The 12,868-nt window shown below is 44.6% G+C and overlaps 1 protein-coding gene across 1 annotated transcript in view; it reads left to right on the forward strand.

Annotated features, from left to right (window-relative positions):
• nt5dc1 (5'-nucleotidase domain containing 1) overlaps positions 1 to 12,648 on the forward strand; it is a 50,867-nt gene extending 38,219 nt beyond the window's left edge. Inside the window, exons 9-12 of the mRNA XM_079215033.1 lie at positions 2,162 to 2,283; positions 9,013 to 9,186; positions 10,421 to 10,589; positions 12,244 to 12,648. Coding sequence (XP_079071159.1) covers positions 2,162 to 2,283; positions 9,013 to 9,186; positions 10,421 to 10,589; positions 12,244 to 12,356 — 578 coding nt within the window. The 3' untranslated portion in view covers positions 12,357 to 12,648. The remainder of the gene's footprint in view (positions 1 to 2,161; positions 2,284 to 9,012; positions 9,187 to 10,420; positions 10,590 to 12,243) is intronic.
• The last annotated feature ends 220 nt before the right edge of the window (positions 12,649 to 12,868 follow it).

The following is a 12,868-nucleotide window of genomic DNA, read 5'->3' on the forward strand; positions in this document are numbered from 1 at the left end:
GTACGAGACAAAAGAATGTATTTCAATTAGGCAAGTTTAATTTATCCTTGTCGTGTCAGCTCGTATTGGCCGTGTCTCCTGCGGTCCTGAGACGTGGTCGATGTTAATAAATGACCATTTATTTTCCATCTCGGGAGTTCACGGTTCAACTCTCTCTTTTTAGCAGTTTGAGGCCATATAGTGTAGCGGTTGTGTGAATACAGTCTGCACTGTATAACTCTGGATTAGAGCTGCATTAATTATTTTGAGTGCGATGCCAAGTCTGGTCAGTGGAAGGGAAGACTGACCTGTTGAAAACAAATTAATGTAAAGGCAAGTCAGCCTGCAGCCAAAAGCCGCTTCTGTTTGCTCGTGGTGAATGATGGTATCTAAGCACCGCTGACATCCTAGTACCAACACTAAATCTGTCACCTACTCTTCATGTACACCACCTTCAGAAAGTATGCAGCGCTCGTGGCTTGTTCGGCACTTTGCAACCTGAAGTCATGCAGGAGGTTGAAAGCGCGTCTCGAACACAGCAAAATCAGAAAATACAGGCCTCTGCAGATACAGACACATTCACACACTTCTAGTCGGTCATACGGGATTATTTTTATTTAAAGAAACAGCAGTTATTCCAGGTTTTACCTTTATTAGCCACACTAGTGGCAGCTCTCTATGGATGGCAGTTTCAGTCGCTCAGTCCACCACTTTGGTCCACACCGACTTGATTGGGTTATAGTTGTGAAATTGGTATAGGGGCAATTTTCTCAGCGCTTAGTATATTATTGCATGTAAAACGCTCATCGTGGAATGTTCTAATAAGACCAGCTGTGGGGTCCGTGGATCGAAAGCTCTCATCTGTTTTGGATGGCCGTCACTAGTGTTTTTCCCCGAGGAAGGATTGTAGCCACAGCTTATGTTTGACAGCTACACATTGATTGATTGGCACACATGCAGATACAATCAGTGTTGAATTCAGGTGCGTTGTTTATGTTTTCATAATGGGTCAGGTAACGAGTGAGAGTCTATGTAAGGGCTGAAAATAGGAATAATATTATTATTGCATATGCATTGAAAAATGGTTTACATTGCTGTTTACGTTTTCACAGTAAGCATATCTGCATGCTGATATTCGCATGTAGCACAAAGCGCTGCTGTGCCTTAACACGGCCTCACAGAACCGCCAGCATGCCTGTGGCCTCTTTTCACTCTGGTATTCAACTTGAATGAGTCCATTTGGAAACAAGCTGCAACATGATAAAACACGAGTTGTATTATACTCTATCACTGTCGTGTATGATACAGTAACGGTGCAGTAATTTAAATGCACAACAGGAACACGAGAAGGAACTGCTCTTGTATTCTCAGTTGGACCTTTCAGGACTCTTCACCGAGCTACTTTTTTTCTCCGAAGCAAGCATAAAACGTGTGGCCATCAAGTGGAAAATCCTCAGTCACTATTCATGAGCTGCGTGAGCTCAGAATGACATTTTCAGAGGGTAATCGTGAGGTTTTGGAAGTGTTCCCGTCTGACACGTGGCGTGAAGTGGGGGTTGGACTGAGGCGGACCAGTCTCCGCTGTTCTGCTGAGTCGTGGCGATGGCTGCTGGAATACAGCTCGGATATCTTTTGTATGGTGCGTGACTTCTCAAAATCAACTAAATACTCAAAATCAAAGTCACTTCAATTACGCCTCGTGTTCTCATTATGTGTGAGGTTTCATTATGATGATGGTTTGTCATTATTTCGTTCAACAGAGATCTTCTCTTGAGAGTGCCCTGGCTAAAATGAAATGATGGTTTCAGGGTTTGTACAGCTCTTTTTTTGTCAGTGGAATTTCCGATAAAAATCGTATCAATCATCAAACCTTTAATCTGTTGCTTTTCCCCCCCTTGCTATAACGTTAGCTAATATCACTGGCAGAGATATAACGCTACTGAAATGCAAAATGCTGCTTATTTGAAATGCAAGATGCTGATATTTACCTCGTGGAGAGCAGACCGAACACTTTGCTGGGAGTATTTGGAGCATAGTTCACTCGCTGCCTCTGCCACTCTGTCTCCTCGTGGGCCTGCTGGTGAGTGCGGCGAGGTTTAGCTGTCGAGGTTTGGTGCCGGTCATGTAGCTGCCGGCGGTTTGGTCCAACTGTGGTGTCTGACTCCCTGTCCTCTATCCGCAGTGAACGACGTGGAGGAGAGCGAGGGGCTGCCGTCGCTGGACAAACCCGGCTGGTACTCCCAGGGCAACTGGCCGCACCTCCACGAGCTGGTCAAGACCATGACGGGCAAGCCAGAGCCCAAGGTAGGCCCCGCCATCTTGTCTTGCACAGATACAGGAGCGAGCGGTCGGACCTTTTTGGTTGAGCAAACATCTCCGGCTCGCTTTGAGGTTGACTCCAACTTCCAACTCCAACTTTTTTTTTTTTGGCAGAGGCTGAATAAGATGAGGGCCTCGCGATAAATCAGCTCAGGGAGATTCACACTAGTGTGATGGAGAGGAGGAACGTGGCCCTTGGCATGACTGTCGACGGGGCTGCTGTGTGCCAGCACACTGAGAGCCCACTGATGAAACATCCACATGGTGCAGCCAAGTCCCCTCATACCTCTCAGATACAATGCAGTCCATTCTTGGAGTTGGTTTCCACATGGATCAAAGAGCTCTTTTTTCTTTACCTCTCTGGTAGGGTAGAGAACTCAGCTTGATAAAAGCTAAATAACTTTTTAGAGTCATTATGTTGAGGTAAGCTTTATTCTACTCATCATTCCTATCAGTTGTGATTAAACTGATCTGGGGACCTGGCAGCTTCACAATAAAGCTCAATAGGGAAAGCTGAACTAGGGCGAAAGAAAATATTTATACATATTGACTATCTCAAAATTATGTTGTTTTTTTTCTGAATAGTTTACACACAAAGATGTATCATATGTATCGTGTCACCAGATCCTTGACAAAACACGGCCCTGAAGGCAACACAGGTTTTACACAAATTTAGAGTTTTGTGAAATTGCCCAAAAGTGAGTGCCAATTTACGCTGGGATGCCAGAGCGACGGGCCAAGGGTGCGTCCAGATTCGTTCAGCTCTACTTTCTGGCTCCGTTTACATGTAATAAAAAGCAATATACATTTTTATTTCACGTTTTGAGATGGGCCAAAACAGAAGGTCAAAGAAATACACCCATGGTTCAAAATGAAAAACACTCACTTATAAAATATGCCACAGCAGCTTTGTGAGATAATAGTTTCCATGTGCTTGTTGGGTTAGTAATGCGGCATGTCTTCAGGCATACGAGTGTCAGAAAAAGCAAAAGCAAAGACTAACAAATAACAGATAAACCCCCCGGCAATGTCATTTTGTCGTGCTCATAGACACATTTAATAAATCAGGCGAAGACAGGGCACGACACCACAGAGTCCAACTACAAGCACACACAATGTTGTAGTGATTATACCTACACACACACATACACACACACAAAAAAAAGAAGCTGAATCATGTGTGCCCCTCGGCGGTCTGAATTTGAGCCAGCCACAAAAGCTCACATTAGACAGTGTAGTGAAAGCTACTTGGCTGGTGGCTTCATGCAGGGAGGGGAAGCTCGCTGTCCCACACTGGAATGCCGCGTCCGCGGGGATAATCTATCAAATGCTGCAGTGGTCCGGAGGGAGCTGAAGGAGGAGTACTGTACCAAATGCTTATGCGTGTAGAAGAAAAAAGTTTCCAAAAGTGAAATCATCTAAGCTACTCACTTTTGAAATGAGAACGAACAAGCGTGTCTCTTAAGACGAGACACATATTGTCGTGTGACGGAAAAAAACAACAACAACATAAAACTGACACATGGTAAACGCTAACTATCCAGCAGAAAGTTTAGTTGCAAACTGCGTGCTTTTGCTGTACGCAACTTTCTGTTGGTGAACTGAAATATCATTATGAACACTATCAAATCTATTCGCTCCATTAATGTGATCACAATTGACCTGAGAGCATGTCGTCCTTTTGGCTCAGTGCAGTGGTGTCAGCAATAGTGTGGCTACACATGTGATGGGAGAATGCAGAGGGCTGTAATTTTACTGCTATTTGATACTGGGAGATGATCTGTGCATGTGATGGATGAATGCAGTGCAAGGCCATTACAATATATGATTTTTAGATTCAAGTTCATAGTAATTCATTTCAAAGGAGTCACTTTTATTCTTGACGGTAGTTCATCCCTTTTTTTTTCCTCTGAAGTACAAAACAATGGATACTACAAAATAAGAATTGAGTGATGGCTCAATTTCTTTGTGTTTATCTTCCCCATAGGACTTTAAGTATTTAGTCTAGTTTTAAATGTATTAATTTGCTGAGGGGCGAGCAACAGTAGTCAATTTATCTGCCAGTTCTTTTGCAGCGAATAGAGGACTTTGAAATGCCGCTGCTGAAGTATTTTCACTTTGTCCCGGCACTGACCTGCTGTATGTTTATCTCAAATGACTTTATCAATGGCTTCATTTTTTGGGTGCAGATTCCGTATGTTCCATACATCCCAGATGTCAAGCAAACGTTGGACCATAGCGGAAGTTCAGGTCCTCTTGCACTCATGTCAACCTGCAGTTTACCTGTTTCCATCTCAACGGTCTATGTTCTCACTGCAGTTGACCCGGACTCTGGCTCGCTTGGAAGTGCGCTTTTGTTCTGCAGCAGGGTGCGATTATAGTTTGAGAAAAACAAACCCAATGTTGGCTTGTGAAAGCGCCCTACGTCTGGGATAAAATGGGTGTTTCTCCACAGTCCGAACCAGATTTAGTAGTTTCTGAATACGACATTTTCTGATGAAATAACGCATCAGAGATACCTTCATCCACTTCCAACCACTCCTCATCTAAAACTCACGTTCGCTTCCATGCCAGGGGGTTTGACGCGGGTAACATTTCTGGTAATAGTGATGTTTGAAAACCGTATGAAGCTTGTGGTAGTTTCCCGCTGGACCAAATAATAAAGGCGGAGCTGCATCAGCCCGAGCCGAAGTTCAGCCAGCAGCGCTCGTCATCGTCCACATCCCTGGCTCCTCCCGGCCCTCTGCTCAATGCCCCCTCTGTTCCCCAGCCACGTGGAGAAAGCTCCTGTGGAATTCAGTGTCAACCTGCACTTATAGCTGCTTTAAACACTCCTCTGGGGTGACCTGAGGCGCTCTGTGTTTTCAGTTCTCTCCACTTTCACCTGACAGGACTCCATGCAGGTGGGCTGAATAGATCCATTCAATCCTCTCTCGGCACGGTGCTCAAAACTGATGGGGGTCACGGTGGAAGCTGACGGGCCACGAGCGTGGAGATTGGGACCCGATCCGGGGAGCTGTTATTGTTCTGAGGTGTCTCTTTTTTAGTGGGGGACAGAGGAGTTTGGATTCAGGGCTATCGCAGTCGAACGTGAAATTCTTTTAGCATGCCAATGGAAAAGGGGGTTGATGTTTTGTTTAACGGGTTGAAGATTTTTTTTTGATAGTTAAGTCCAGGATATTGCCCTCTCCCAGTGAGTCATAGCGGTTTTGAAAAGGAGTTGGACAGTCAAGATAAATGAGTTATCCTCAAAGTGTACTGTCTAGTTAAGAAAATGTCCTGTGTCGTTTCTGTTGGTCCTACTTGGTACACCAAGTGCTAACTAAAAACACGTCTTTTTCGATTATACCTTGAATAAGGAAGGTAGCGCCGTATTAGCACTTTAGTAGCACTTAAATGGCACTTACTGATAGCACTTTGTGGTTTAACTTTATTGAATAAATTGTTCTTTGGTTGAAATACACTTATTGTAAGTCGCTTTGGATAAAAGCGTCAGCTAAATGTAATGTAAAAGTCAAAGGATCTTAAAGTTACGATGAAACGTCAACCTTTTGCAAATGTTCTCAAAACGTGGTCGGTAGATCACCCTTATTCTGCCTGGTCTGATCTGCATTGAAAACACGTTTAATGATCTCATTCTGTTGGCAGAATCTTTCACAACTTTTCGGGCCTGAAAATTTGGCTAAATGACCCCCCTCGTCCCCGTCCCGCTCCTCTCCCTGTACCTGCAGGCCCCACACAGTGTGCCGCACAATGGGCTCATTAAGGCCCCTCTGCATGCCTGCAGCTCTGTTTACCTGGGCCCGGCTCTGGCTTTAAGTGCTACTCTGAGTGATGAGCTGATAAGGGAAGGCCCACGCTGCATATCACCTTAAAGCTGCAGTAGTCCACGTGACAAAATGCAAGCTCCTCCTTTAATCTACAACACCGGACGACCACAATGTGACATCATATGGCGACGCACTGAGTTGGCAAAGCAAATATGTGAAAGCGCACATTTCTGGTCGATTAGTGTGTGACGCCGTATTACTGCTGTTTACTCTGGGATTGTGATGGGATTTTTATCTTACACCTGGCCAAAGCCAGTTTCAGACCAACAGAGTTTTTATCTTAACAGCCCAGTGCCCAAGTTGGTCTAAAAGAGTTGTGACGGGACGGGGATCCACGGGCCAAGGACCACATACCTGCCCCTTTCCTCCCGTCACGATATGCCATGGCAACATTAATTCAGCACCCCTTGTTAATGGACAGCGACAACTCGTAAACGCCCCACAATTCATTGGCGGTGGTAGATGTAGCGGTGCAGGGCGGCTGCGGGAGGAGCAGGTTGTCCTTTAACCACAAGGTTAGGTTCGATCCCCGGATCCTATTGTGTGTAAGTGTCTTTGAGCAGGAAGCTTACACTCACTTTACTGCATCCTAATGTAACATATGTATATATGTATGTGTGTGTGTGTGTGTGTGTGTATCTGCTTAAAAAAAAAAGCCTGTTATCTTCTGCAGTTAAAGTAAATAAAGTCCCCGGTGTTTATTTGAGGAAAAACGGTACATTGGAGTTGATTTGAATCCATTCAGTAAATGTCAACGCCTTACAGTTTGATTTTGATGACACTAAGGCCGTAGTTACACTTGTCTTGTCAATGCAACCGTTGTCATCCGATCACGCCAGGACGCATTACCTGTCAAGTCTGTGAGCTCCATGATCAGAGTCTGCTCGCATTAGGATCCGATCAGCCAGACCACATGCCGACGGGGCCTGGCTCGCGTTGTGTTCGGATCTCAGTGAGGTGTGGACATCATGTGGGCGCAATCAAGACAATTTATCAAACTTAGGTCTCCATCATCACCCCTCACCCTACGGGAGTTCCTCTCCCAAGAAGAGAAAAGGCTAATAGAGGAAGAAAACCGCCCAGCTGGGACCCATTGCCTGAGTCCTGTTGAGTTACTGATGATGAAAACCCAACATTTCCTGATTTTGCTACTTTAAATATGAAAAATAAAAGGACTGTACAGAAAAATGTGTTTGCCACTGAATTAGCGGAGCTAAAGGGACTTTTATTGTTGTGAATTTATAGGAAATTAACCACAAAATACATCCGATCACTGTCCGATCAGCCAGGTTACACTGAAGTGTAATACACACACACATACACACAGCTGAGGTCAGACCTGGCGCATCCAATCACAAAAGGAAAGACAGGTGTAACCACGGCTGCGTTGTGGCATAGCAAGTCATGCTTGGGTTGGTGTCATATTGTGTTTGGAGGAGAAGCGTCCTGCAGTCTGATTCCCTTCATGGTGCATTTCCCTCATGCAGAGCTCAGTGTGGTTCAGTCTAATGTTACTGTACTCGTGCACAATCAGGCTCTTCTGTAACATGTTGCCTCCGCGCTGGAATCCTTGGCCTCTGTAAATATTTATCAAAGTGATCCCATGACTCTGGCAGCAGCACTGCCGAGCAACGAGAAGTGCAGACTTTTTTTTTTTTTTTTTGGAAGTGAGAGTACGAGGTCCAGCTGTGGGTCGTTCTGGGAAAGTCTGGTGGAAATGTGATTCCTGCGGCCCCCTCCCAAAATGTACTTCCCGAGGGAAGGGCCGGCCTCCGACGCGAGGGGGAGGGACGGGACGGGACGGGACGCAGCTACTGGAATGCCTCATGTGCATCCTCTTGATGGCCCTCTGACTCCTGCAGAGAGGTTTGATTGTGACGGCTACAAAAGGGTTTGCACGATGCCGCTTGTGGAAGACTTTGAGTTCTTCCGTATTGTCAAGTTCCTCCGAGAGATTTCAGGTGGTGGTGAAGAACATTATTTTCATTTGAATGTAATCCCACACTGCTAGGTTTTGCGCGCATTAGTGAGCCGAAATGTGAGGTTCAGGTCTTCAGATTTCATTACATGGGATATTGGCTTTGGTTGGGGGGAGATAGAGATATTACAACTTTCAGCCTCGAGCTACAACCAGAATATGAAATCCAGGCATGAAGGCCTCATTTTAGAATGGGGGTGTACCCTTGAATATGCAATATTTGATGTATTTGAACTGAAATGATATCTTTTCATTGATATATCACTGCGGTTGCATCACTATGAGCAACAACTCTCAGGTGACACATTTGATCCATTGTTAATGCAAATATATTGATTGGAGCAGCTTTAAGGAGGTAAAACCTCAGAATGATCCTTTAATAGAACTGCAGGTGAAGCAGTATTCATAAACACATTTTTTTTTTATTATTCTCTATCAACTTTATCACATCTAAACCCCGTCCCAACTGTTCAGTATTCCTGTGAACTGGTCGTTCACTTACTATAATGCCCTCTTATCCTGTGTTTAGAATGTCAGCAGACTTCTGTGTCTTGTCATTTCAGTCCTCCACTCCTCATTAAATTTTCCAAAAAGGGGGATGGGAACAAATGGTTGTTGAAATGGGATTTAAAGCTTTGAGCGGTGTGTGCGCGCCTGCTCTGCCTTGGCTTGCTTTTCTTTCCAGACGCGCAAGACAAAAGGGGATGTGATGGTCAAAGAGGTTGTGATGAGTTTTGCAGACTCATCGTGTCTGGTCTAGTCCACCCTGGGGGGGGTGGGGGACATAAGACATATGCCAGCTTGACTTTGACTGCTGCTCGGATAAGACTTCTTCACCACAGCACTTAAAGCTGTGGGAAGTAAACAAGCTGTCCTCCCCGTCTCTTCCCCCCTGACACCCTGCAGGTGGTGTATTTTGGAGATAGCATGAGGTCGGACATGTTCCCAGCCAGCAGCTTCGGGAAGTGGGAGACGGTGATGATCGTGGAGGAAATGGAGGGGGAGGGCGTCCCGAAGAGTGACGCGGCGATGTCCAACGAGGCCCAAGTGGAGCCGCTGGAGAAAAAGGGAAAGTTTGAGGTAAGTTCACTGAAGCAGCTGTTTCCGTTTAGCAGTGAGGCCTCTGCGCCTCGCTCCTCGTCTCTGCTGGAGGCTCCGGGCTACACCAGCCGCTAACGCGCCCCAATAAACAGTGAAATGTCCGCGCTCAAAATGAAAAAAAGAAGATAACGCATACATTTTTTGCTATAGTGAGTGCAATACAAAATAGGTGGAGCTCTGTCACTGTGAATGAAGACGTAACAGCAGCCAGCGCTGCCCTCTGTCTCACAGATGCAGGATGTTGTGACCCTGACGGTCAAGCAGTGAGGAGAGTCGGCACATCTTCAGGAGCGGACTCTCTTCTTTTCTCTGCTAAAATGCAAAAAGCTGTCCGAAGAAGAGCAACGCCTATGTTAACTGCTCGCATACACCCAAAACTAACTGCAAAGTACTAACGAGTCAACATTAATGCCGACACCAGAAGAAATCTCGATGGTGATGAGCTCGATGAAACAGCTTTCCTCGACCCGTCTTCGCCTTTTTCATTCATCAGCATGATCTCTGATGCTGCGTTGTTTGCTCCGATTCCTGGTATTCATTGCATGAGCTCACTCTGCACTTTGGAGTGGGCGGGCAGCCGCATGAAGCGGTGCATTTTGTGACGAGTTTGATCCCTCTCATCTGGGTCGGATTACATGTAGGTCAGGGGGGTTTCTGCCTCAGCATGCTGAAAGAAATTCCCCCGTCTTCAGAAATATCTCAACCCCCGACTTTGTTCCGTTTTCTTGGCCCTTCCTCAAATATCCCATTTAGAAACGTATTCGCTACAGATTTCCATGACAACGTGATGCGGAACCTTTCATGCGTTTCTAATGAACGATGAATAATCCTCTGGAGATGATGCAACGGTTCCTTTTGCCACTCGCTAATATTGTGCAAAGCAGGGATGTGTCGTTTTGGTTTGTGTGGTTTGTGTCTCATCACATCCTTCTCTAAACACCACATCCTGTTGCCTCGACGATCGCCGCTCATCAACTCTTCTTCTGTGTATAAAACGGATTCAAGTTGAATGAGTAAGTGATTACCGGTGACTCGAGCGGGGGATTGCTCCGTAAAATAATAATGATGATGCACACAGGTTTGAAGTCTCACCGTATCCCCCGAGCTCACTCGGGGCTGAATTCTCCCCTCCTTTTATCATGTCCGCACATGTCTGCAAATGTATCGCAGCACAGTTGCATAGTTGAGTCTGTGCTGTGGACTGTCTCAACAGGAGCAGGGCATGAAGTCGCCCTCCGATGCGTCCAAGCAGTGGGGCTCCTACTTTGTCGACGTGCACGGAAGCGGAGGAGGGGACGAAGAGAGCCAGAAACTGACCTGGTGCTGCCACAGCATCCACAAATACAGCACCATGGCCATCCCCAGTGTCGAGCACATAGCAGGTATGTGGCAGCGCAAATTACAGAGAGTGTTGCAGATCTGAAGTGGTTTGATTGAGATGGGGAAAAAGCACAAAAAAAGACACATGTTCCAAATACTAATAACAGTAATAAGCATTATAAACTCACACTTAAACACATGATACAAATTAAAAAAAAAAAAAATTTAATTAAGTTATAAAACGGGAGACAGTAGAAATTATGTCAATGTAAACTATCTAATAAAAGTGGACAGTGACTTACTTAGCTCAGTGTATCTATGTCTATATGAAATGCCTCGAAAAAGTGAAGAAAAGTTTCACACTAATATTTTAATGTTGCGAAATAAACACCCTGGTCAGATACATGCTCAGGGTCAATAATAGGATTATCTGGTTTGTCTGAGTTTAAAATGAAGACAATTATTTACCATAGCATCAACTGCAAATAGGAGCTGAAAGCAGGTCATAAATACATAAAGGCTCCTCATTGTTATGAAACGAGGCAAATTAGGAATACAGGTTTTGCTCTCCCTTAAGTCTGTGGTCTTCAATGCGGTTCAGTGAATCAAGGAGGATTTTTGTACACTGATGGTCCTCAGCCCTCTAAACATCGGGACACAAAACCAAACTCATGTTTTATTTTTCTTTACCCAAGTGATGTGAATTTATTTGTCAGTGTAAACCGACCCATATGCTGCACAGAAACATGACTAAGAATGAAACTTGTGGTGTATAACACAGAAGAAAAAAAAATCAAAACAATCCCTGTTAGACCTTTTGCAGTTAAATATCTCTGTTCCCACATCAAACGCTCTCCCCATCATTTCAACGCAGACACATTCACAATTATCGAAACGAGCACTTAACAGACGCAGATGTGGAGCCAAAATTAGAATGAACCACCTCATCTGCAGAGCACTTCTGGGAAATTGGTACCAGTCTCCCATATAACGGTGACCTTTGGGGCTGTTTTTCACACTGGGCTTATTTGTTTGAGTCTGAACATGGAAAATGAAAACAAACCCAACCCTGTTTTTCTGCTTTGGTTTACCTTTGTGTGCTGTTGTTGGAATTGGTTTGCAAAGTTCCGGTGTTTATAGCGGTCGGCAGTTTACCGCCGTTTCTTTGCGATGGGACACGAACAGCTGAATTCGATGCACTTCAAAGCATTCGCACCTCTTAATCAAAATGCATGCACTGGTATGTTATTGGTGTTTGTTTCCTGTGCGAAACCACATATCAACTTATTTGTGACTTAACCTCCATTCGAAAGAGAATCTGGTTCTGCTGTCAACACAAAATTAACGTTCGTTGTGATAACTTAACAACATATTTTTAATCTTAGAGTGACCAGAATGCTATTAAAATGAGAAATATTACCCCAACAGGGGTTTTGTTTTACTGTGACTTTATCATCTCGCTCTCTCTGGTTTGCAGGCCTGTTATTTATGATTGTTTTATGCCAGAGTTGTCTCTTCGGAGATAAAAGATCAAACACGAATGAGTCCAACATTCTCTGGCCTGAGTGATTATTACCTTCTGTCTAGAACAAAGTGTGCCTTTCCACTGAATCATTACTCTTGAGCGTTTTGCTTTTGCTTTTTCAGCAGCAGTTGTGCATTAAACGTTCAGGCGGGCTGCAGCTGACGTTCCCTATTTGACTTTACTCTTTGTAGATCTCCCTCTGGATTACAAGTTCCCCAGATTTTCTCCCGACAAGCCCTGCACCACCGGCTACTACCCCAGGCCCCCGGATTCTTTGCTGAAGAGGTGTGAGAGTCTGTCGTAAAAAAAAAAGAAAGAAGAAAAAAAAAGGAAAGAGAAGAAAAAAAGGGAAAAAGTAAAAAAAAAAGAGAAAAAAAAAGAAAGTCCTCCCTTACCCCTTTTCCTCAGGAGAGGAATGTGCCTCCATTTTTTGCCTGTAGTTTCCCACCTGACCCCGCCGCCATCTGTGGAGCACAGGGAGCATACACTCCTCACCCATTCAGAGAAACCATGTGAATGTAAGCCACAGTATCTCTGTAATAACGCCTACATTTGAACGTTGTTTTGTGGTTTTGTGTACCGTACACGTGGAAATATGACAAGAATAATGGTGTGTGTGTGTGGTTCTGCATACAGTAACAACAGGAAATGTAGTGTTTTTATTGTTTCATGTGTGAGGCCCTTATTATTTTCTATGGTAGATTGTTTAAAGAATAATCTAATTTCTTTGAACTTTTCCAAAATAAAGTGAACATTTTACTGTCTCTTTATCCCTGAAGTGATTACCTCAAGAGAGTTCTCTACTGTAAGCAGTAC

The sequence above is a fragment of the Taurulus bubalis genome (assembly GCF_910589615.1).
Source record: "Taurulus bubalis genome assembly, chromosome: 3".
Lineage (NCBI taxonomy): Eukaryota > Metazoa > Chordata > Actinopteri > Perciformes > Cottidae > Taurulus > Taurulus bubalis.